Here is a 23,272-nt window from a genome sequence, read left to right on the forward strand (position 1 = left end):
CTTCCCAGGCCCAACTTTACTCCATTATTATCTCCTCTACCTTTCCCCTCCCTGAGCAGCACAGGGGAGATGGGGAATGCAGGGTTGTGGTTGGTTCATAACAGTTCCTCTCTGCTGCTTCTTTCTCCTCACAATTTTCCCTGTTCCAGCCTGGGTCCTCCATGGACTGCTCCAATGGGTCTTCTTCATAGGCTGTAATTACTTCAGGGAATGTCCATCTGCTCTTATGTGGGGTCTTCTACAGGCTACAGTGTGGATATATACTCTAGCATGGCACTCCATGGGCTGCAGAGGAATCTCTGCTACATTGCCTTACACACCATCTCCCTGTCCTTCTCTGACCTTGGTGTTCACAGGTCTGTTTTTCACAGTTTTTCCTCACTTCTCATTGCTTGTGCAGCATTTAGCCTCTTAAATGTTTCCACAGAGGCACTGTTCTGCAGTGGGTCTGGACCTAGCTGTGTCCAGCATGGAGTAGCCTCTGACCTATCCTCACAGAGCCTCTCCCACTACCAAAACCTTGACATGAGGTTACCCATGAAATATACACATTACAGAGCTTCAGTTTAACTCACTGCCTAGAAATTGATTGAATTCTTGAATCATGAGATTTTCATATCCCTCTTAAAACTCTATCAGTTCTTAAAGGGATATACTACTGAACTCTGAATTTACTTATTAGTTACATGTCCAATCCCTTTCTGAATCCTTCTAAACTTGGATTAATAAAAATAGTTTAACAAGGTAATTGAACTTCATCTTATCAGTTTTAATTTGCCACTTAAAGTTTCATAGAATTCTTTCTATCATTATGAAAGAATTAATAGCTTTTCTTTAAACTGTAATAGTTATTTTTCTAACAAAGTATAGCAGAACACTAGCAAGAAAACCATGATGCTTGATTGTTTGTGTTCTATAGGAAAATATGTACTGGGTCAATGGAAAAATTTTGAAGTAGGAAGGATTAAAAAGGAATCTATTACAATTTTAATTATTATGGACTATTTTACTTTCTAATATAATGTTGGAAAAACAGTTAGAACATATCGGCAAAAAAGACAGAAATGCAAAGTGTAAGTTGTTATTTCTCCCTCCAAAATTCATTAATAAGTGTGAGTAGTGACTTGATTGCCATCATGAGTGATTATGCAATCCAGTACTTCAGAATTCTTTTGTTCATTTCAGATTAGCTACTATTGCTCCTTGACTTTTAAACCTTTGACATTTTTGGAAGTTGCTGTTTGGACATGGTCTGTTCTGCTCAAAGGTCAGAAAAGCATGGATGCATACGTGGGTGCATAGAATATGGAAGGGAGAAAAGGCCACGGCATTGAAGAGTTAAAGGGAAACTAGATTTGCTCTGACAGTTAATAGAGCAGTCAGAAATATATAATCATGGAAATATTGTTGATGTGATCCATCAGATTAGATATAGGACTCTCACATCTTCAGAAATTTAAATTCATATGCACAAGGTGACTAGTAGTTTTTTACTCTCAGAAATGTTCTGGTGTACTCATTTTAAAATATTCTCTTTTTTTTTTAGTGTGAAACTTCATTTTTATCATTCTTCTATCTAAACAAGAAATAAAAATTTAAAAAAAAAGTCAGAAAACCAATCCCAAACATACATTGGAAACTAAGGAAAGTAGGGTGTCTTTGCAAATGTAGAAATACTCTTCTAAGATCTGTACTAGAAATAAATAGTAATATGTACTAACAAAGTTTATAGTTGTTTTATGTGGGAATCAGTTTATTTTTATTGTAGTGGTGGTAAAGAATAAAATTCATTCATTTGTTCTAGGAGTTCTACAACGAAATTCATCTTTCACAGACAGTTTTGTAGGTTGACACGTTAGATATTGTGTTTCTGCACTTTGTCACCTTGTATTTTTCTTCAGTACTGTCCTCTGATCTTTGTTTGTTCCCCCTCCACTCAAGTAGAGGCACCAGGGAGACCGTATTGCAGCCTTTCAATACTTAAAGGGGCTTATAAGAAAGATGGAGACAGACTTTTTAGCAGGGCATGTAGCAATAGTAGAAGGGGCAAAGGTTTTAAACTAAAAGAGATTAGATTCAGATTAGACATAAGGAAGACATTTTTAATAATGAGGGTAGGAATAGGTTGTCCAGAGAAGTTGGAGGTGCCCCATCCCTGGAAACATTCAAGGTCAGGCTGGACAGGGCTTTGAGCAACCTGATCTAGTTGAAGATGTTAAAGATGTTGAAGAAGTTGATAAGTTGAAGATGAAGGGAAGTTGAACTAGATGACTTTTGGAGGTCCCTTCCAACCCAAACCATTCTATGCTTCTATGATCTTATTTAAATTAAGGACTGTGAGAAAGAACTGTCTCTCTACAGAGATTAAGGTTTTTAAACCAAGTCTGAATCCTGGTCTCTTGTTTCTGTTCCTCCACTGGGAAAGCAGCACTTTCTGACTTCAGTGTGTATTGTGAGAATAAGCATGTTAGAATTGCAAGATCCTCTCTCCTGTGGTATTTGTGATCACTTAGGTATGTTACTTAAATCAGGTGAAAGAAGCTATTATCACATAGAATCATTTGAATCTGTCACAGTATGTCTCATGGACAATTAAGGACTGGTTCTGATTGCCCAGAGAAGCTGGGCAACATCCATCCTTGTAGATTTTCAAGACTTAACAGTATAAAGCCCTGGGCAACCTGGTCTGACCTCAGACCTGACCCTACTTTGAGCAAGAGTCTGGAATAGAGACCTCCTGAAGTTCCTTCCAGTCTGATTTATCCTGTTATCTTGTGTTGTGGAATTAATATTTTAGGATATCCAGGCAATCTTTTTATGGTAACCTTCCTGTGTATTTCTCATATTTTCAATAGGACAAGTTTTGTATTTATTTATTTGGGAAGACTAATGCATTTTTGGTAAACTGCATGGGAAAGCCAAAACAAGAATAAAAAAAAATCTTCTTTCTCTTGTGGCATTCATTCTAGTTTACAGTGGACACTGAGAAAGTAAATTATACTAAAACAATTACAACTAAATCTCAAGCACTAGACTGTGGAATATGGTATAGAAATCCAACAGCATGAGATATACTTCAGACTGAATGTCCTGTATGATTTTGTGTGTGGAATATGGGCTATTCAATTTCAGGGAAGGAAGAGAAACTTTGGGTTAATACGATCTGGGCTACTTTAAAGATGCATGGTCTTATTCAAAAGCAAACATATTTGTAGATAACGGTTGTAGGTAACTTTTACCTTTTAAAGTAATTTTATTTCTTAACTCATTCATAAACATAAAAGCACCACTGATGTTTAAATAATGTATTTAATGTCATAGATTTCATCAAAGATCTTGGTAGTGAAATGCATACTTTAATTTTGAAAATCATATTTCCTTGCCTTTCCTAGCTTTTCTGTTACTTACCTTTTATGACTCACTGTTACTGCTCCTTAGCTAGTTTTCAATGCTTTTGGAACTTTCTACTGGTAGATGGTTAGTCTGCTGTTCAGAGATCAGAGATGCTTATATGTTTGATGAGTTATTATGGAAGAGACACAATAAAAAAAGACCACAAAACAGACTGAAAAGGAAACATTTTCCATTATCATGAAAGAAGGCAACCAATAACATGCCAATAGGAAACTATGCAGTTTTAATGTGGCAGTCAGAAATATGGGATGCCAAATTGGATACACTACATATTTAAAATTCATACTTTACTAAGTAATCATATCTTCTCTTCAATATCTCAGTATTCAAAATAAGAAAATGCCATGACATGTACAAGTGAGGGGATAGGGTCCTCAGAAACAAATATTTGATTTGTATTAGAAGACAAAAATAAAACTGTGCCTAGAAAAAAACCTGAAGAAATCTTTTATTTCAGCCAACCAGATGCTGATCACAACAAATGCAGTAACAAATTGGGTGAGAAGAGGATGTTTTTATCTTAGCAAATGCAAATAAGCAATCCCTTCTGCTGAGAGCATCTATGATTTTTTTTTCTCTCAATAATCAGAAGTAGCAGGAAAATGTTAAACAAGAATTTGGCAGGCAAAAGACCATATCTCACTAAATTTGAAATTGAATCAGTGTAACATCATTCCAGTCAGATGTTAAATCTAATCTGCTACTTAGAAAATGAATAGAAGTGTATATGAATGCACAAACACACAGACAAGACTCCATCAGCTAATAATGAATTCATCAGCATGTAGTCCAACAAGACCAAGCCCCAGCAGTACCTTACTAAGTTTAAGTTGCATTTATTTGATAAGTGTTAAATGGTAGTGTCTGCATAAATAATATAAGTTACTGGACACAGCAGCAAATAACACAATTGGTAGGAGGACTGTATTCAGTTTAATAGAAGAAATCCACTGGTTATGCAGTTTAATTTGTTTATGTACTACAGATTTTAAGAATAATATTCTCTGAAGATTATCAAGTTGCATATGTAACACTGAGACCAAAATTTCACAGCGGAAGAAAAATAAAAGTTATATTAATATGATAAAAGCAAAAGCTGTAATTAGAAATATTTTAAATGTGCTTTGAATATATCAGATATTTCAATTTCCTGAAAACAGTTAAATATGGAATAACATTTCTACTGTCTTCAGAAAGTTTGGCTTTATCTGTGGGGAAGATTCTCAGTGAAGGTATAAAAAAGTTAATTTTACCAACTTTTATTTTATACTTGGCATTTGGCTTATTAGGCGTATTCTTCATCAGAATCCATCTTCTGCATTTGACATTAAGAATAAACAGTTCTTTGGAGATCAAACTAAAAGTGAGAATGGATGGACTTTGACACTCTTTCTAATTTTACAGTCAAAGTTATAATAAGTTGACATGTTGACATGTTTTATATTTCTGCATTATTTTATTTGTTTAGGCACAAACACATTTCAGATTAACCTAGAACTCTTGCTGTTGCAAAATTCCTATGAGCTAATCAGAAGTTTATTTAGATCAAGTGAAAGACTACTATTCACTTAAAAGATCTTTTGGTCAATCTCCTTGTATACTATCCAATCCAAATTGAAATATTCTAGAAGGACTGTATTTTCTTTGGAAAGCAGTAACAGACTGTAAAAAAGCTAGACTTTTGTGAACCTGAAAAAAGGTCTTTAAAATACATTTTTTTTAAATTACATATTTAAAAGGGTAATCGATGTTTTGTCAAACAACAGTTTATCTGGGATATACAGGCAATGAGGAAATGCTGTCATTTATCACACTACAATCTGAAGTAAACAATTTATCTAGGAGCACTTTTGTATGACTAATCAAGACTGCTTTCCATCATTTTAACTTTGCAATTATGAAGAGATTGCTCTAATTTGTTCCTGCAGTTGGGAGGTTTAAAGTCCAGCATGCAACTAAAAGCTCACTTGATATATGATTAAAGGTTTATCCCAAGGATCACAGTAAAAGCAGAGAACAAAAGATTGATAAAACTTCAGAAATCTCTACTCAGAAACCTTAAAAGCTTGGAAACCATAAATCTAAGCTGATTTGTTGTTCTTAAATGATGATATAGATGATTAAAAAAAGAGAGTGAGAGAGATTACAGTTATTCGTGGAGTAAGTCTTTTAAAATCCAGTTTAAGAAAGGAAAACAGACAGAGATTCAACTGTGTTTTGTTGTATGCCCATGTTTTTTGTGAATCTACAGCATGTGCCGAAATACAGTAACTCACAGGAAGAAAAGACAGTGATACACACTGTAAATGGCATGTCTGAAAAAATAATTATGTAATTTTCAGTCACTAATAAAACAAAAAAAATTACTACAGATTTTCATATATATTCAGAAATAATCAAAACTTCTTAGAATTTATTTATTATATTTTAATTAATGGTGACAGGATATTTAGAAATTCCTGCAGACATAAGACAATGTTTTGTTGCAGACTCCATTTGACCCTTTCCATTACTGAAAAAAGATCTAAGGATGGAGTCAGAGAACTTCCCCACATATGACACAGATTCCTTCGAAACTAGTCTTTCAGATGGAAACAGACATCTTTTAGTCACTTAATTTGTACATTGGGAAATATTCTGCACTTGCATCCTTAGTACTTAGAGACATCTGAGGACTCAAATAAAATATGTCATATTTTGCCAAGAAATCTTAACAAATAAAAATATAACAGTTAATATAGCAGTAGTTATTACTAATCCATTTACAAATTACTAACACTCATACTCCATGTAACCAATTATTAAAGCAAAATCTTGTTGATAATGCAGTTAAAATTATACAGAATCTTCCTAGAATCTACCTCTTTTCTCTGGTGGTGTTCTCACCCTTCTGATATCCCTCTGGGTCCCCAACAGCTTTGGTTTTCCTCAGGGGGATGAAGATGGCACCAGGGGGTAGTTATGATAAACAACCAGCAAGATGAATTCTTTGCCAAAGAGTATGATGGTGATGATGGAGATTTTCTTCTCCTCAGCCTTGGGTCTATTTGAGGTTATTTATACACCTATCTTTAATCATATCTCACATGCCTTTTACTCTGGCTCCCAGTTACCAAGTGTTTCTGTTCTGTTCATTCTTATATGGTGAAGTCATTACAAAAACTTTGCCAGATTCACTTTATTGAAACTACTTTACAAAGCATCATAATTTTGCTTACAAATATCTAAATTATGCAAATAATATCTAAATACATATTATGTCTCCACATGATATACCAACTTTAATTTTACCATATTTACACTGGAGTTTCAGAATTTCTGTAGACAAGAAGATTTTCAGGAAGAACATCTGATGTTTCTAAGGTAGAAGAGCTGAATAAATAAAAATGTATCTCAACCTTTTCCTGCACTCCCAGAATTATCTGTTGTCTTTGGGCATCTACCCAGCTAGTTTCATACTTCACATTCACAACTTCAGAGTCTACTAGCTGGACATATAATGTGTCCATTTCCTGTGGGCGTAATGTACCAGACAAGCTTGATAAGACATCAGTGAGAACAAAGCAAACATATGCATTAATATGAAGTGTATTAATTTAAAAATTTGTATCACTGTTGTATGTTGGATAATACTTTGTAGCTGAACTGCACCATCCCAATCAAATATTCCAGTATAATGTTAAATTCAAAATTTTGTTTTTTAAGAGTTGAAAGAGAAAGAAATATATTTTTCTCAAACTTCTGTAGACATTGCATTTTAGTTCCCATGGTTTCTTACCACAGAAGCCAGTATCAGTTGCTTATGGGATTTCTTTATGTATTTCAGGTAACACTAAATGAGCCAATTCCAACACAAAAAAGGGAAAGAGGATAAGGACTGGGTGAATGAAAAGTGCTCCCCCCCCCCCCGCCCCCCGTCCTAGTATAAATTTATTCTGCCAAAGTGGTAGACTATAAAGGGGTGATTGAAGTGGCTAAACATTGCATGGGGGCACATCTAGAATCCCATCTCCAGAAGAGCAATGGGTCTCATGTTGGTCCAATGTCATATCTACCAGCTCTGTCCTGATGTCTCAGATACCTCACAGTGTCTAAAATAACAGTAGAGAGACACCTGAATCCCTCTATTAAGTATTTTAAATCTGAAAAAAGTTGATGCAAATGGAATGAAGTATGCAAATGGCATTTAAGAGAGAAAATTGCTGTAGATAAAAAAAAACTCAGCTACTACAGGAAATTTGAATTTTAAATATGATTAATATGCAGATGATACCAGCTTAAGGAGATGACTGCTTGTTTTGCATAAGTGTCCCACCTAAAGTTTTGCTTTTACCAGGTACTTACTCTCTTTGTTAGCCATTTAGTTGTGACTGGTCTGAATAGGTGACAATCAGACTTATGCACATACATTATCTTGCAGGCATTTTGCTGCTTACCTGACATCTCTCTGCTGCAGTTATTATGTACTTGTTATGTTTTATTTTCAATGGCAAAGAAAACTATTCTAGCTAACATTTATAACTTTTTGAAGAGTTTTACACACAACTGAGACTTAAGCTCTGAGGTCAATGTACTGTAGTACCCAATGAAAAATACTCAAGTATTGGTTACTTCAATTGTCTGAGCAAATTACATTATATTCCGTCTTGAAAATGTGTAGTATATTACCAAGTGATATTTTCATGTTGTTGTATTTTTACAAATTAAAAATTTTAATTAATTTTGCATCCACTAAACCACAAATAAAACCTCTGCATTTTTTCATATATATTTAAGTATAGCAACTGAATTAAAGAATCAAGCTGAACCTTTCTGAGTAAATGCAGCATAATGATGGTGATAAAAGGCAGACCCCTGAAAGCTAAATGGTATCAAATGGCTCTAATAATGATCCATTTTGCACATGAAGCTGTAATGCTTGCCACACTAGTAACGTGTTCATTTTAAAAATACCCTACCCATCTAAGCTGTTATATGTACGACTCATAAAATTAAATAATTTGGGATAAACGTGTATTTCTTTTCTGCTGGATATGTGTTTATACCCACAATTCTCTCAAATCATTGATTAGCTAAATAGATACCAGCTAGACCTACTGTGTGCTGCGAATTAAATTTTTATTCAAATTATTGCTTGGTTTTATGTTAAGTCAGATTACTTTCAAGTGGTGATACTTACCAATGAATTAATGTATTTATTGGTTTATGTATAAGCTAATGAAAAATTTCATTGATATTGACTTGTAAAAGAGTGCATATGCCCATTTGGGAGAGTTAAGCATTTTATTATTTTTTTTATTGTTAGAATAAAAATATATTTTCATAATAAAATAAAATAATGTGTTTCCTAAAAATTCTGTAAATAATGCTCCATCTTTGCACAGTCATATAAATTCTTTAATTTACTTTTGATTTAATTACATTATTCATGAAGTTGTTAATGACAAAAGATATCTGTATATACACCTCTTTAATTGTCATTGCTACTTTTTTTTATTTTTTTGAATTTTCTGGTCATTATGCTGTGAGTAATATTATCTTACAATTTGGCTTTCATACCTGTCATGATTGTGACCAATAGCATACATTGGCTATTGCGGTGTCTTTAACAATTGTTTCAGTGAGGGCATAGGGTAATGAATGAATATTTCCTGGAAAAAAGACAGGCTATTGTGGGATTTTTTGCCAAAGATTACCTGAGAAAAACCAACAATATAACACCCATTAATTTAGAGTATCTGTTAAGAACACCAAGTAGTAAGAACACTAAGTAGACAGTCATCAGAGAACAATATAAAACTTTTTATGGTCCCCACAGCAAATGAGTCTCATGGTGAATTACTAGTACACTACGTAGAACTCATCTAAAGGTATCTAAACATTAAAAATAGATAAATCATTAAAATAAATGCTAATATTGCAATTGCAATAATTTTTCAGGAAATCATTTCCTGACCTTTCAAATTCCGGGCTTCTCATCACTCTCTGTCCTTCCCTCTGGTGATAATGGCAGGACATAACTTATCAGTACATTTCAGAACAAGACTGAGAGTGAATTTCAGTACAAAGCAGCAGAAAATGTATTAAAGCAACATTAAACACCATTGGTGTTTGCAGTACTTATATCAAGCAAAATTAAAATTATGTGCTTTTCTTTCCAGTAAAAAATATCAGAGTTTACATCTTTTTTTTTTTTTTTTTTTTTTTTTTTAAGTGTTCACAAGACCAACCTATGAACTGTGTGTTCTGGAATCCTATAAAGATGTATTGAAAAATCAAATGTCTCTGTGAATCATATTTAATACACAGCTGTTTTGTAGTGGGTGTTTAACAAAGTAGTGAACAGTTTTGGAGGCTGTTTGTGCATATGTACATTAAATTTTATATTTCACATATAGCAGTAATTAAAACATCATCATGAATGTATGAATAAAAAAAAAAAGGAAATGGTGAATTTATTTTAAGAGAAAAGGTACGTCTTGAGCAACTTTGACTTACTCTTACATTAAGCCTACTTTGAGCAGGAGGTTAGACTGTCTGATCTCCACAGGTGTCTTCTGACCTAAATTTTTCTATAATTCTAAATTCAAAGTAATGAGTAAAAATAGGGCTCAGCTACAAACACATGAAAACAATTTAATGTTAATAATTAATAAAATAAATCATCCTAATCTGCTACACAATTTGCCATACACGACTAACTGGGCTCCAAAGGTATGTCTAGTTTTCGTTTGTGAGTATACATTGTTAAATTATTAAATTTGCTCTCTACATATTTTTGACAGGTAAATACTATGGGTTTTCTTGCTCTGGTGTGAACCCTGATTGGGTTATTCTCCTAGAACAGAGAAAGTGTTATCTACGTCAAATGAAAAGAATGTGTAGAGCTGCGTATCGGTAGAGCATATCAGCAGTGCTATGAGTACACGAGAAGTGTCCTTTCATCTGTGTCTCAAAAATACTGGTTTTAATAAAACCAAACCAACCAACCAACCAACCAAAAAAAACCTCCTAGCAACCCCATAATTCCTTACACGAGAGCTGTCTTTATGGTCCTGGTTTGAGCCCAGAGGGCAGTTGACCACCACCCAGCTGTTCACTCACTCCATCCCTGCCAGCGCTGGGAAGGAGAAAAATGAAAAAAAAAGGCTCAGGAATTGAGATAAGGACAGGGAGGGTTTTCTCACCTATTTAAATGGTCACAGGCAAAAGACACTCCTAGGGGAAGGGGAAATAAACAAGAACATCACTTGAATTCAAACATTTTACAAAACCAACATTTAACAGACAGAATGGGACAGTGGGAAAAGTTACCATATCTTAAAAACACAGCTTATCCCCCCCCTCCTTTCTCTCTGTGCTGTTTTGTTCTTGATATTTCTACCTCCTCCTCCAGTGGCACAGAGGCAGGGGATGGGGGATGCAGTCAGTCCAATGCTTCTTCCTCCGGGGTCGGGGGGGATGCACTCCTCTGCATTCTTCCCCCTGCTCCACTTGGCATCCCTCTCACAGGAGACAGTCCTCCACAAACTCTCTCCCCACAGGACACATTCTTCCTGAGGTGCTCTGGCGTAGGTCACCTCCACATGTTGCAGTCCTCCGAGTGCCGAACTACAACAGCAGGGGCTTCTTCTTCCCATAGAGCCCCGGAGGTCCTCCACAGGCTGCAGGCAAATCTCTGTTCTTCCAGTGACCTCCATGGTGGCAGGGGAGGGCAGCCCTGCCATCTCACCATGGGGTACAGGGGGGACCCTGCTCCAGAACACCTCCCCCCACTTCCTCCTTCCTTTCACTGACCTCGGTGTTTGTATAGGTGTCTTTCTTGTAACTCCTTCTCAAAGTCGTCCCCAACTCAGGTTCCCCTTCTTAAATACGTTATCCCAGAGGCACAGCCACAATCACTGATTGGCTCGGTTTTAGCCAGAGGTGGGACCGACTTGGAGCTGGAGGAGCTTTGAGAAGCTTCTCACAGGGGCCACCACTGTAGACCCCTCCCCTGCTACCAAAACCCTGCCACCCAAACCCAGCACGTTATGGATGTATGATTTCACAATGATGCTCTTTGGATTTCCTGTTTGAGTTGAAAGCAGAAATATCTTCTCTGAGGTTAAAGTACATAGTTTAAGTAATTTTAAATTCCCTCAGTAAAGTGAATCATGGTCCCCTTTCTTTCATCATATTACTGCAGAAAATTCACCCACTACAGATTTTAACAGAAGTCTGTGTAAAATATACAATGCAATAGATGTTTTAACATAACCCTAAATAGTATAAATGGGCTGGTGGTTTGGACTGTTTTGTTTTGGTTTTTTTTTTTCATTTACTGATAATCTGGACCATTTTTAAAGTCCAGTTTCTATATCTTACTATCATCTCTAAGTAGTTTTCCCAAAACGATGTACCTTACCTGGCTCAGTGTCCATGAAAGCTGCTAAAATTTTATATTGATTCCTTAAACTATTATATAAAAATAATTTTTTTAAGTAATATAAACTATATACTTTTAAGTCCATTGCCCTTTCCATGATGAAATATTGTTTGGAACAGCAACCTGTCACACGCTGTTCTATTTTTCAGACAATTAACCACGAGCTGTGCTTTTTTGTTTTTTAGGTTAACAGGATTTCATCTTCCTCCACCTGTGACAAGTACAAAATCTGTATTTTCACTGCGCTTGACAAGTGACTTTGCAGTTAGTGCTCACGGGTTTAAAGTTTACTATGAAGGTAAGACATTCTTAACAAAAGATTTTTGATTTTTTTCTCTGATCTCTATACATAATAAAAAAAATGTCCCACAAAAATATATAGAAATGCACATTTGTAATCTTACACAAGTTACAGGGTCAGTCTTTCAAATGCATAGACTCACATCTGACACCAAAATATTTAAAACTCTACTGTCTATAGTCCTATCCAGACACAAATGTTTTATGACCTTTAATAATGCCAAATTCTTTAAATTCTGAAAAACATAATCATATTCTTTCTGGTTCTTCTAACATATGCTTATTCAAATTAATGCCAATACATTATAATTCACTCTTGAATTTCACTAGATAGTTGAATTTATATCTGCAAGTTTTATGGACAGATTCCTTCTCATACTTTTGCATAGGAGAAATGCTGACTCAGTTCTCTGAACTGACATAAAACTACTTCCCTACTGCAGTTTTCACAATTGTCTACAGTTTTCACACAGACACTGAAGTAAATGAATGGGCACAGGTATTCCTGAAGTTCAGAAGTTCATATTTATGTTCCAGAAAGGATCTAGTTTATGATCAAACTCATTTTAGTAATGTTTGAAGAGTTGGAATATATCATCCATCCATTTTTTTAAATCAGTTTCTTGGCCCTGGGACTATAAACTCTAACATGTATTTATAGGATATAAACAGAAACTGTTGTTTTTATCTTTCTCTTTTATTTTTTTCTTTTTTAAATTGATGTAAGGACACTTGATCTTTCTGCTTCCATTAAGTGTCTCTGTCAACAAGCCAGAAGATATAGTAAACTGCCTGGAGAAGCTCTGAGGCCATTGTTATACACTGCTCAGTCCTGCCTGCAACAGAAACTAATCTCTGAGAAAGTAACTAGCTGAGTAACACTTTGATAGCTAGGAAAATATCCGAAAACAGGTAATGCAATGAAGGGCTGCCATAGAAATACAGCCCAGAACCATCTGTAGTAAAATGTATTCAGCCATTGACATAGTTTATCTTCAGGTATGATGCATTAGAATGCTATTTCATATAGAAATTCCCTCCGTACTTATGTAAAGGTATGAAATGAAAAATGTAAAAGAATTTTCAGGCCTTTCTTGTCCCTTATTATAGAAAGCAAATGAGGCAGTTACACACACACTTTTTTCTGGCTTGCACGCAAGCAAGAGGTAATTTACAAAATACAAATTCAAGCTATGTGTAACTGGTTTTGGCTGGATTGTAGCTACTTTATAGTCTGTTAAATCAAGCTAAGTGTAACAATTGTTTTTGGCTAGATCATAGCTACTCTGTAGTCTGTTAATTTTCCAAGTGTTAGTAACTTTGCACAGCAGCTGTGTTATTACAAAAATGTTATATATAAATTCCTATTATTTAACTATGCAAAATATAATATATACTACCCTTATGCATATTAACAAAATATGTAGCATTTTGTATCATTGATTTGGTGCCATAAATTGGGAAATTCAGATTCACTATATATGGTATCAGCTGCTGTCCTTATACATTTTTCCAAGGTTTTGCACTACTAATGCTAACAGATAGTGTGCTATGCCTTTCAGTTATGACAGAGAATGATGAAACCTGAAATGGAAGATTACCAATAGAGTTCAGTTTGCATATGACTGACTCCTCATATAGTTCCTTTCTAGGCTAAAATAACATGCCAATTAGTAGAACTCAAGCTCTTAAATCACTGACAAGTGTGTGGAAATTTTGCCTTCAACCACAGAAATCAATATTTTATAACAAAACATAAATTTGTTACCTTGTATTTGATACTCATCTTCTTTGAATCTGAGGCTTTATTTTGTGATTTCAGGAACAGTGAAAGAAGTTAGGCTAGACCCCAGAGTTTCAGTTCACTGGAGTCTCCCTTCCCACAGCCAGATCTACTTTTTTTAAGAGCTGCATCAAGTCAGCTTCATTCAGTGAGAGAATTTTTCTTTCAATTCCTGTTTTTCTGACTTCCTATAAAGCTACCTGTCTTTATACCCAGCTAGCAAAGAAATGAAAACTCGTTATGTTTCATTCATTTCATGCATCATTCCTTGACATGAGAGAATAGGTGTATTTAAATGATAATCACATCAGGGCAATCTCCATTTCTGTTCTTTTACTCTTTGTGAATGTGTATAACCCTGTAATCAACATTTTCAGGTCTGGTTCTACCTAGTATCTAATTTTCAAAAATTTTGATTGCCCAGTAACTCCTTTTTAGCTTCCTGATGAAACATCTGCATACTTAGTACCCCTAAATATCAGACCACATACTTAAGTGCTTCATTATGGATTTGTAATTTAAAACCTAAGGTAGAAATGATTAGCAACCTATCATTGCAATAAAGCAAAATGATAGACAGAGGTAGCATGAGATGGCAGGATGAGCAGTAGAGACATATATCTGAAAGGATTAGATCCAGGTGTGATTTGAAAAAGAAGAAACATACCTTTCATAATCCATGATCATTTAAAATACTTTTCTTTTAAATGTTTGGAAATATAGGACATAGACAGATGGCTATATGGAATGCATTACTGTTCACTTCCTTTACAAAAAAATCAACCCCCCAAAAACCCCAAATAAGCAAAGCCCATAAATGTCTCTTTCTTTGACCTCCCATCCTCCTTGACATATTTGCAGTTGAGCTGAAAGTTGACAAGGAAGTCCAGACTACCTGACAGAATCTGTGGAAACAATGAGTCTACTGTGGACTTTCTTGATTATAACATAGAGGAACATATTAATCTTCTGGTCTCCTGAGAATAAAAATGTGTACGAAAACATATAAAATTATATCATCAATAGAACTACGGTGCTGGACCATCATATGTAAGGCCCTGCAATTGCATCTGGTCGAACTAAGTACACAATAGACCACAGAAATACCCACTCTGGCCTCCTGCCATCAATATCATAAACCTCAATCTGTATCCTCCATCCATCCATTCTTCTCACTCCTTCTTATCTCCTTCTCTCTGTCTTTCTCTTTTTCACCTTGCTTTCCTCAATGTCAAGTGGCATATTTGGGTTAGCTTTGGTACCATTGTGCACATACCTCTCCATGTTCAGTTTCTCTATTATTTGGGAAAGAACACGTCTGAGAAGTAGTGAGATACACCTCTCTATATAGCCCACCAGACCTAGAGAAAAAGGATTCCATGAGAGAAAACTGAAACCGATTACTTGAAAAAAAAGAGTTACAGTGGCAACAGAAAATGGTGAGATGCATTGAAAATTAAGGAGGGATTTTAAGAAAAAAACTCGAGCTACAATATTACCAGCAGCAATTTATCATTTCATCATTGTCTAGCGACACAGCTTTGCTGGCTGGAGTGAGGAATGGAGGAGTTACAAGTCTGCTGATTCCACGCCTTTTTTTTTTTTTTTTTTTTTCTTTTTAGCTTTCAGGATCTGTGTAACATGTATGGAGGAGAAATACTATATTAATCCCTTATTTGATAATTTAGGTGAAGTCACAAAGTAGCTGTGTCCTTTTTATTTTATTTCTGATAAGATTGTTTTGGTTTCAGACTGGAAGAATTTAATGCAGTTTTCCATTTCCTGTTGTTCTGAGATACATAAGCAACTTTATTCATTGAGAGCACAGGAGGAGAAATACAGCTGCTAAGAAAGAAAGCGACATAGCAACTTGGCCCATACAGCAAGGGGCTTCAGTGAACCTCGTCCTGCTTTGAACAGTGCTTCCTTTTGTTCTTACTGGGTTATTTTATAGCTATTAAACAGGTAGCTAACATTGTTAAAATCATTGACTTCATTAGCAAATTTACTGCTAGAATTTATGGCAATCTTTATTCAAGTAAATATGATAGACATTTTTGTGCTCTCCTATTAATCATAAGGAAGAAAAAAAGAACTTAATATATAGATTATTTTTATAGTGGAAACTCTGAATGTCCTGGAGATGGATTGCAATTATTTATAATAGTGTTATCAAATATAATTTTATCTGTTTTGTACTGCTACACATGCTGAATTATTAGACATAAGAATTCACATACTGAATTATTAGACACTATAAATAATGAAATAGTCTTCGTGTTTGTACTGGAGTGGTGCTATAGGAATTCAGCAATTCTGCTGAAATGCTTTTGAGAGGGGTTCGAGAGCAATGCTAATAATTTCAAGACTGATCTCATCTTTATGGATAATGGGAGCAGGGGACAGGAAAGAAGGGAGCAGATGGTGTTTATTAACAGAACAGGATTTCCATCTAGTGACTTCTAGGGACCTATCATGCATTTCTTTCAGCAACATTAAGAAAAATTGGTAGCTGATATACAGGATTATTGAAGCATGTAGATCAGAAATACTAGCAGGACTTAAATGTGCCATGATGTGAATGCTAAAAATAATTTTGGCAGTTGGTATAGACCTAGAGAATGTGGACAAATAGGATAATCTATTTTTACCTCTCCTGCATATCAGAATTCAGAAATATGGCCACACATAATCTAAATCTTGGATTTAGGTAAGATTCATGAAGTACTAGATGTATTAAGCTAATAATACCACTACTACATATAAAAATTTAAAGGAGTACAAATGAATTATTGTTTAATGTTGGAGTGGTCTCTGTAAAAGGTCCACTCAAAAAGTGTTTGCCAGGTTGGAGTTGTAAAAGCCACAGACTTTAGACTGTGAAGTTCTCACCAGGCTTATCACCTGACAGACACTACAGGTTCGAGGGTTTTTTGTTCAGATTTTGCCATAGCTATTTTGGATATGGCTGCTCTCTGTCATAAGATTTCTTCAGCAAGCCCTTAATAAAAATGGAATTAAATTGAGTTTGCCTAAAGTTTCTGAAAGAAAAGTCCACAAAGAAAATAAAAGAATAATTAAAATAGAGAATGCTTAAATCACCTAAAGAGATGCATTTATTCATCATGGAAACTCCTGTTTTTGAAATGAAATGAAACATAGTAAATTTAAGAAGGAAACATACTAAACATAAGAAGGCCATTCTAAAGTTTTACTTCCATTCAACCTATTAGATAACAAGAAAAAAAAGGTGCTGGGGTTTCTTGGCTGAATGTGTGAGTATCTGCCATACTGTCTAGGAAGTCACAGAAAATTATCTAGTATATCCTTCTGGTCTTGGAATACTAATTGTGGACAGGAAACATCCCAACAATGTCTGTTCATAGACTTGTATCCACAGCGTGTGATGCAGAAACAAAATGGCTGCGTATTCAGGGAAATAGAAAACTTGAAAGATGCTTATGAGGTTTTGACTTTATTGTACCATTCTTCAAGGTAGTCATTAACATGGTAGGTAGTTCTGAACTCCCTTGGTATCGGGAAGGCAAAGGGAAAGTTACAATTTGCACTATTTTCAAATTAATTTATTAAATAAAGAGGAACTGTCAACTAAAGTTTAGAAAAAGAATAAGTAAATATGTAAGCTAAAAAATATGGTGCTAGGTCATGTTGCAAAGTGATTTTTTATATTGATGTGTTTGCAGTGTAACTCCACTAAGAGAAGTGAAGTTGTACAAATTTCATGCTATGATTAACAATAGCAGAATATTATCCTGCTTTTGATCATATTATTAATACTTCAGCATTAGTTCAGACAAAAAGCAAAACAAGAAGTCCACCCTATTAAAAGTTTTGAAATACCTCACATATTTTATCTAGTAAAACTATAAATCAATATTCTTTCCCATGTATCATATAGAGATGTATAGCCATATGACATCTTCTTAGCCAGTGTTTTTTAAAATCATAAGTAACATTTCCAAAACACACTCAGTTAATACTTGACATTGTCAAAAAATAAAATCAGTATTTGTTGGAAAAATATTTTTTTTATTCCAGTTGATCCAGTGTAGCCTGTGTGTCACAATACATCATTGCCTCAGGACTATCATGCTAATTCTAATGCCAGAAGTACTTGTAATGCTGTAGCACAGAAGAGAATCACTGTTTATGAAATCAATACGAGGTTGCGTTGGTGCTTATTAATTTTAAATATTTTACTTATGTGTTGTATTGTTCCCACCATTCCTGTATAGATCCAGATAGAGTAAAGAAAAATAGGCCCGTGGACTTAATCTGGTTAATTTTTATTGCATTTCACACCATTTTCTTTATATTGCAATCACTAATTTGGATTTGGCTGAAGAATAACTTCTGGAAAGAAATTCAGCTCTTGAAGATATCAAGCTTTAAGAAAACTATCACTTTCTTTGATTCCACTGATCACCCTGACTCACTTAGAAACAAGACTATTTAACTCTGATTTTTACATTTCCAGTCACTGCCTCTTGTTCTACTTTTATCTGCTAAATTACAGAGCCCTTAGTATTAGCATCTGTTAGTTCTTATGTTAGGTTCTTAAGTACTGCAATAAAATCACACCCTTCAGAGTATTCTTGCTCTTTAATATGGGCTTTAAAAGTCTTAACATAAAGTATTTTGTTCCAAATCATAAATTATTTTGTGCTATTATTCTGCATTTTCATCATTTTGTGAGTGTTGTGATGTCTGTGTGACAAACAGGCCTGGTCAGTATGCTCATCTAGCTGAGCCCTGCACCTGATCACCACAATCTGTCCTATCTTCTTATTAAATCCTTTTTTAACTCTCAGTGCATTCTCACTCCCTATCCTGTGTGTGTGTAAGGGCTTCAGAGTGCCAGCTACTGGAGTCAGCCCAGGGGTGCAGGTGCCCCTGGCCTGTGGGTATCAGCTACTGGAGTGGGTGGGGCCTCAGTGCCAGCTACTGGAGTGGATGAGGGTCTTGGCTGCTACTCACTGGGTGTCACATCCCGCTCAGACAAGGGAGACAAGTGACTCAGATTTGTAAATCCCCAACGGAGCGGACAACGGTGAGACAAGTCTCAAAGTCCAAACATTTATTAACTTCCCATAATGTATGAATTGGATACACGATAATTGGCTAAGTATATAATGAGTTGTGGCAAGCAATACAGTATGCCTTGCATTTCTTAATGGTAGGGAAGGAAAAGGGGGAGAAGGAAAGGAGGGAGGTGGAGGGAATAGAGAAATAGAGATCACCGGTCTGAGCTCCTGCGTAGATCCCACCAGCGAAGGTCCAAGGAGGCATCCGTCTTCTTCGTTTCACTTCGCTCTCTGCCCCCTCCCCCTCCCCTTCAGCTGCATCCTCTGTTATTGGGGCAGCCTTATCACCTTCGACCTCCACACTATCCACCCCATGACTATAGTTTCGTTACTTGCAAGTGTTTGAGACATTCCTTAGCTCTGAGGGCCTCCACTCCTCCTGCTAACTTTTATCTTTCTCTCAGGCTGTTTTTCTCAGTCTGTGTTTCTTGCAGGCCTGTTTTTACAAGTCGTCTCTCACACTGGGGTGGGAACAGTGTGTGTCCCCAAAACCAGCTACTGGGAGGAACAGGCATGAGTGAAGCAAGTGAGAGGCTCAGCACCAGCAGCTGGAGCAGGGCGTGTGCTTGGTGTTGGGGGAGTATGGGGGGGAACTGTCTGTTTGTTTTCCAAACCAGGTGTGCATGTGTCATTCACCAGCATGCTTCTAGCTGGACTTGACAGCAGGTAGGAGATCCTGCATCTGGGATGAGGTATCAAATGGGTGGAGAGTCCATGCTGGAGAAGTGAGTGCTGTGTTTTTGCTAGTGAGCATCAAGCTGGACCAGCCAGTGAGTAGGGGATGCATGATGCTGGTAAGAGGGCCTGGGATCTGCGCAGGGGTGCCGGGCAGACAGAAGGGTTGTGCTGGTACTTGGGGGATTTGCAAATGTACGTGTACTTGTGAACCCAGATAGTCTCATGTGTATGCCTGCATGAGTGACTTCCTGTGCCTGACAGATAAAAAGGAGACTAGGGTGCCAGTGCTTGTGTTTTATGTGAGTTCTGTAGGTCGGCGCTGTTGTGGCAGTCTGTACCAGTTGCGTTGGTGTAGCAGCCAAAATAACGAGTCAGAGTGTTCTTTCTTTCTGCAGGGCAGGGGCCATTTTCTTTCTTTATTCTTTTTTTTTTCTTCTTATAATAGTACATACTTATGCTCTCGCCAAAGCTCTTACTTCATAATTAGCAAATCAGCAATTAGACAGCTATCTACCTTTTCTCCTATCAGCATAAGACCACTCTAACACGCGCTGTGCAGACCAATCAACTTCTTGTTCACGTGCTGTTCACGCAGCGGTAACTTCTCACAGGTCAGTACTTTTCCCAGTTCAGTGTTGCAGCTGTGCGCTGTTTTCTTCTGCCACCTTGGCACAACTCAGCAGTTTCTTATCTTTCTCCCAAGGCCTGTTTCTCATCAAAGCCTTGCTGCTTCTCAGAGGCTGTGCAGGGCTGACAGGTCGGTCAACTTGACTCTCTCCCACATGTTGGTGTCTTGTGTGTGCGTATGTTCCTCTGGGATACATGTTTAGTTGTGCAACCAGTTAAACCTGCAAATGGGAAAGCAGGAATGAGGTCCATTGGCCTGAGTCACACACCCCCATGTCTAAAGGTGCCCTGAGCTGGCCTTCTATGGCTGGACAAGAAAAAAACTCCAGGCCCTAGAGCTGCTGGAGGCAGTAGTCGCTTATAACATCCCTTCACATCCTTAAATATTATTTGGGTACATCAAGCATAATTTGCCCTTGTTAAATCTGTGCTGATTATTCCCAATTACCTTCATCCTTCAGGTGTTGGAAAATGGATTACAAAAGTGTGCTCTTCAGGTTACTTCCAGGAACTGAGGGAAGGGGTACTAGTTTATAGTGCCCATGGTGGTCCCTCTTGCTTTCTTTGGGACAGATGTATCACTAGTCTGTCTAGTCATGAGGGACTACCACTGATTGCCTTTTCTATGTTGTCCATTTTTGTCTTCTCCACTTACCAGTGTATCTGTATTTTTCCCTGTCCTTTGTTACTATAATACTTGTAGAATCCCTTTTTTATAACCCATCACACCACTCACTAGTGTTAGTGTTAGTGCCCTTTGGACTTTGGCCTTCTTCATTTTGTCCCCAAGTACTGAAGCAACACTTTTATACTGCTTTCTTGTTGTCTACTCTTTTTTTCCATTTTTTTTTGGTCTGTGCTTATTTGCAGTTCATTAAGAAGCTCCCTTGTTAGCTCCATGAGTCGTTTGCCAAAGTTCACTTCCCCTTAAAATAGTTGGTTAGCTTTTAAAAAGATCAGCCTTCTTTCTGGCTGTCCTTCCTTCTCATAATTGTTTCCCAGGAGGTTTTGCCTAACAATTCCCCAAATAAATCCAAATGTGATGTCTTAAAGTATAGCATCCCAATTTTGCTACTTACTTCCTGGCCTTCCTTCTAATCCTGGGCTCAGTTTTCTTCTCTTCTACTCTAGTTAGGTCACTGTCCCCTGACAAGACTATTTTTAAAAGCCCTCCTTTTGCGGTAAGCAAGTCTACTTGCAGTTATGTTCTTTGCCTTGATCAGGTGGTTTCATTTCTTCACAGCAGTCCTACTTCATCTAAGATGAGGTACCATGATCAAGGAGGCCAAAGCCTTGAAGTCAACTGTGCAGCTAGACACCCCTCTGCTGGATTCGCTTGCTCATAGCCAGAGTTTTTCTCCTAACCAGAAGGATTGAGAGGGATACCAACACCGTCTGGGATCACTCTTCCCCTCAGAACCTCATACCAACCTTTGATCTCCTTAAGGTTTCCCTTGGCCATGTTATTACCACTCACATTGGTGAATAGCATGAATTAGCATTTGCGAAGCTGAGCAAACAACAATTAGTCGGTGAAATTATGGGTATGGGCTCCAGGCAAGGAGCATGCTGTCCAGGATTATAGATCTAGCTTGCAGACAGGGGACTGTGCCATGCAGGAGAGAGTATCCAATCACTAGTACCTCCCAAAGACTCAGTATGGATGGCTGTGTCACTTTATTAACAGTATGCAAAAGTGCAGTTAAAGATTGTTCCTGCTGCCAAGAATTTGCCATCCTATTTTAGAGAGAATATGTGATAAATTCATCTAGATAGATTTATCTTCCTTGTTCTTTCATTTACAAAATAACATATAATTTGTAGGAAAAAAGCTCATGCACATGTGCTTGATTATAAACCTCGTGTTTTATTCTACCATAATTACCAGCTGGACTTCAGTTGTTGTCCTTTGGGTGCTAAATTTTCTTTGCTAAATCTTAAAAAATAAATAAATAAAAGAAGCTGATTGATCAGAGAGCCACAAAACCATGCATAATTTTGTTCCAGGCAAATATGGATGGAAATATATTCATTTAACATCTGCAAAAAAGTCATTATCTGAAAGTTAAAAACCTATGAGTAGCCTATCATTTCTTCTGCCTTAAGAAATATTTAATTATTGGAAGAAAAAATGTCTCTCCCTTAGTCTGGAAAAAATCCACTTACTATTTCAATGTTCTGTTTAATTTATTTCTTTCAGACTAATGTTGTTAAATAAGCTATATTTGTCAACCTACGGTACTGTAATTTATCATTTTGATACATGCCTCATATTGAAGTTTAACTAAGACAGTGATTAATTTGAGATCTTAATTATATGTCAGCCTTACTTTAGTTTTTTTCTTATATTTTCAATGTCATTTTTCATCCAAAAAAAAATTAATATACATTGCAAGTCTTGAAAGAAATTTACCAAGGTTTTCTGAGGTTTTCTTTGTGAACTTATATTCTTCAGCTAGTGGAGTATCATATTATTAAGATAAGTATAATACCCTGACAAACACATGCAATCTTAAGAACACTTCAAAAGTCAGTAGGAAACTCTACAGATGAGGAGGTTTATTCATGATGAGAACATGCATCTCAGTAACACAGAACTGTAACCTAATAACAGACTTATTTTGTCATCTTAACAGATTTTCAGTTTGCCAGTTTTTCACGAGTTAAATTGATAGTTCATATTTGGACACTTAGGTCCATAATAAGATATTCATACTGTTGAGCATTCAGTAGCTTCCACTAGGCTTGATAGAAATTACATGACATGTAAAATTCTTGGGAATAGGTAAACTTTTTTTTAGGTTTGTGAATTAAGAGTCGAGTTATGCCAGTCATTTATATTATCAAGAACAATACCATTATAACCATTTAGCCATGATTATAATGACAACTTTATTTTAACAAGAAGAGAGTGTACAGTAAGTGAGAGCTTACTCA

General features: G+C 36.2%; 1 protein-coding gene across 2 annotated transcripts in view; it reads left to right on the forward strand.

Annotated features, from left to right (window-relative positions):
* The window catches only part of CSMD3 (CUB and Sushi multiple domains 3), a 756,099-nt gene that overhangs the window by 106,822 nt on the left and 626,005 nt on the right, over window positions 1-23,272 (forward strand). For both annotated transcript variants that reach the window (XM_074808674.1, XM_074808748.1), the window contains exon 3: window positions 12,028-12,140. In XM_074808674.1, coding sequence (XP_074664775.1) covers window positions 12,028-12,140 — 113 coding nt within the window. The remainder of the gene's footprint in view (window positions 1-12,027; window positions 12,141-23,272) is intronic.

The sequence above is a fragment of the Strix aluco genome, chromosome 1 (assembly GCF_031877795.1).
Source record: "Strix aluco isolate bStrAlu1 chromosome 1, bStrAlu1.hap1, whole genome shotgun sequence".
NCBI lineage: Eukaryota > Metazoa > Chordata > Aves > Strigiformes > Strigidae > Strix > Strix aluco.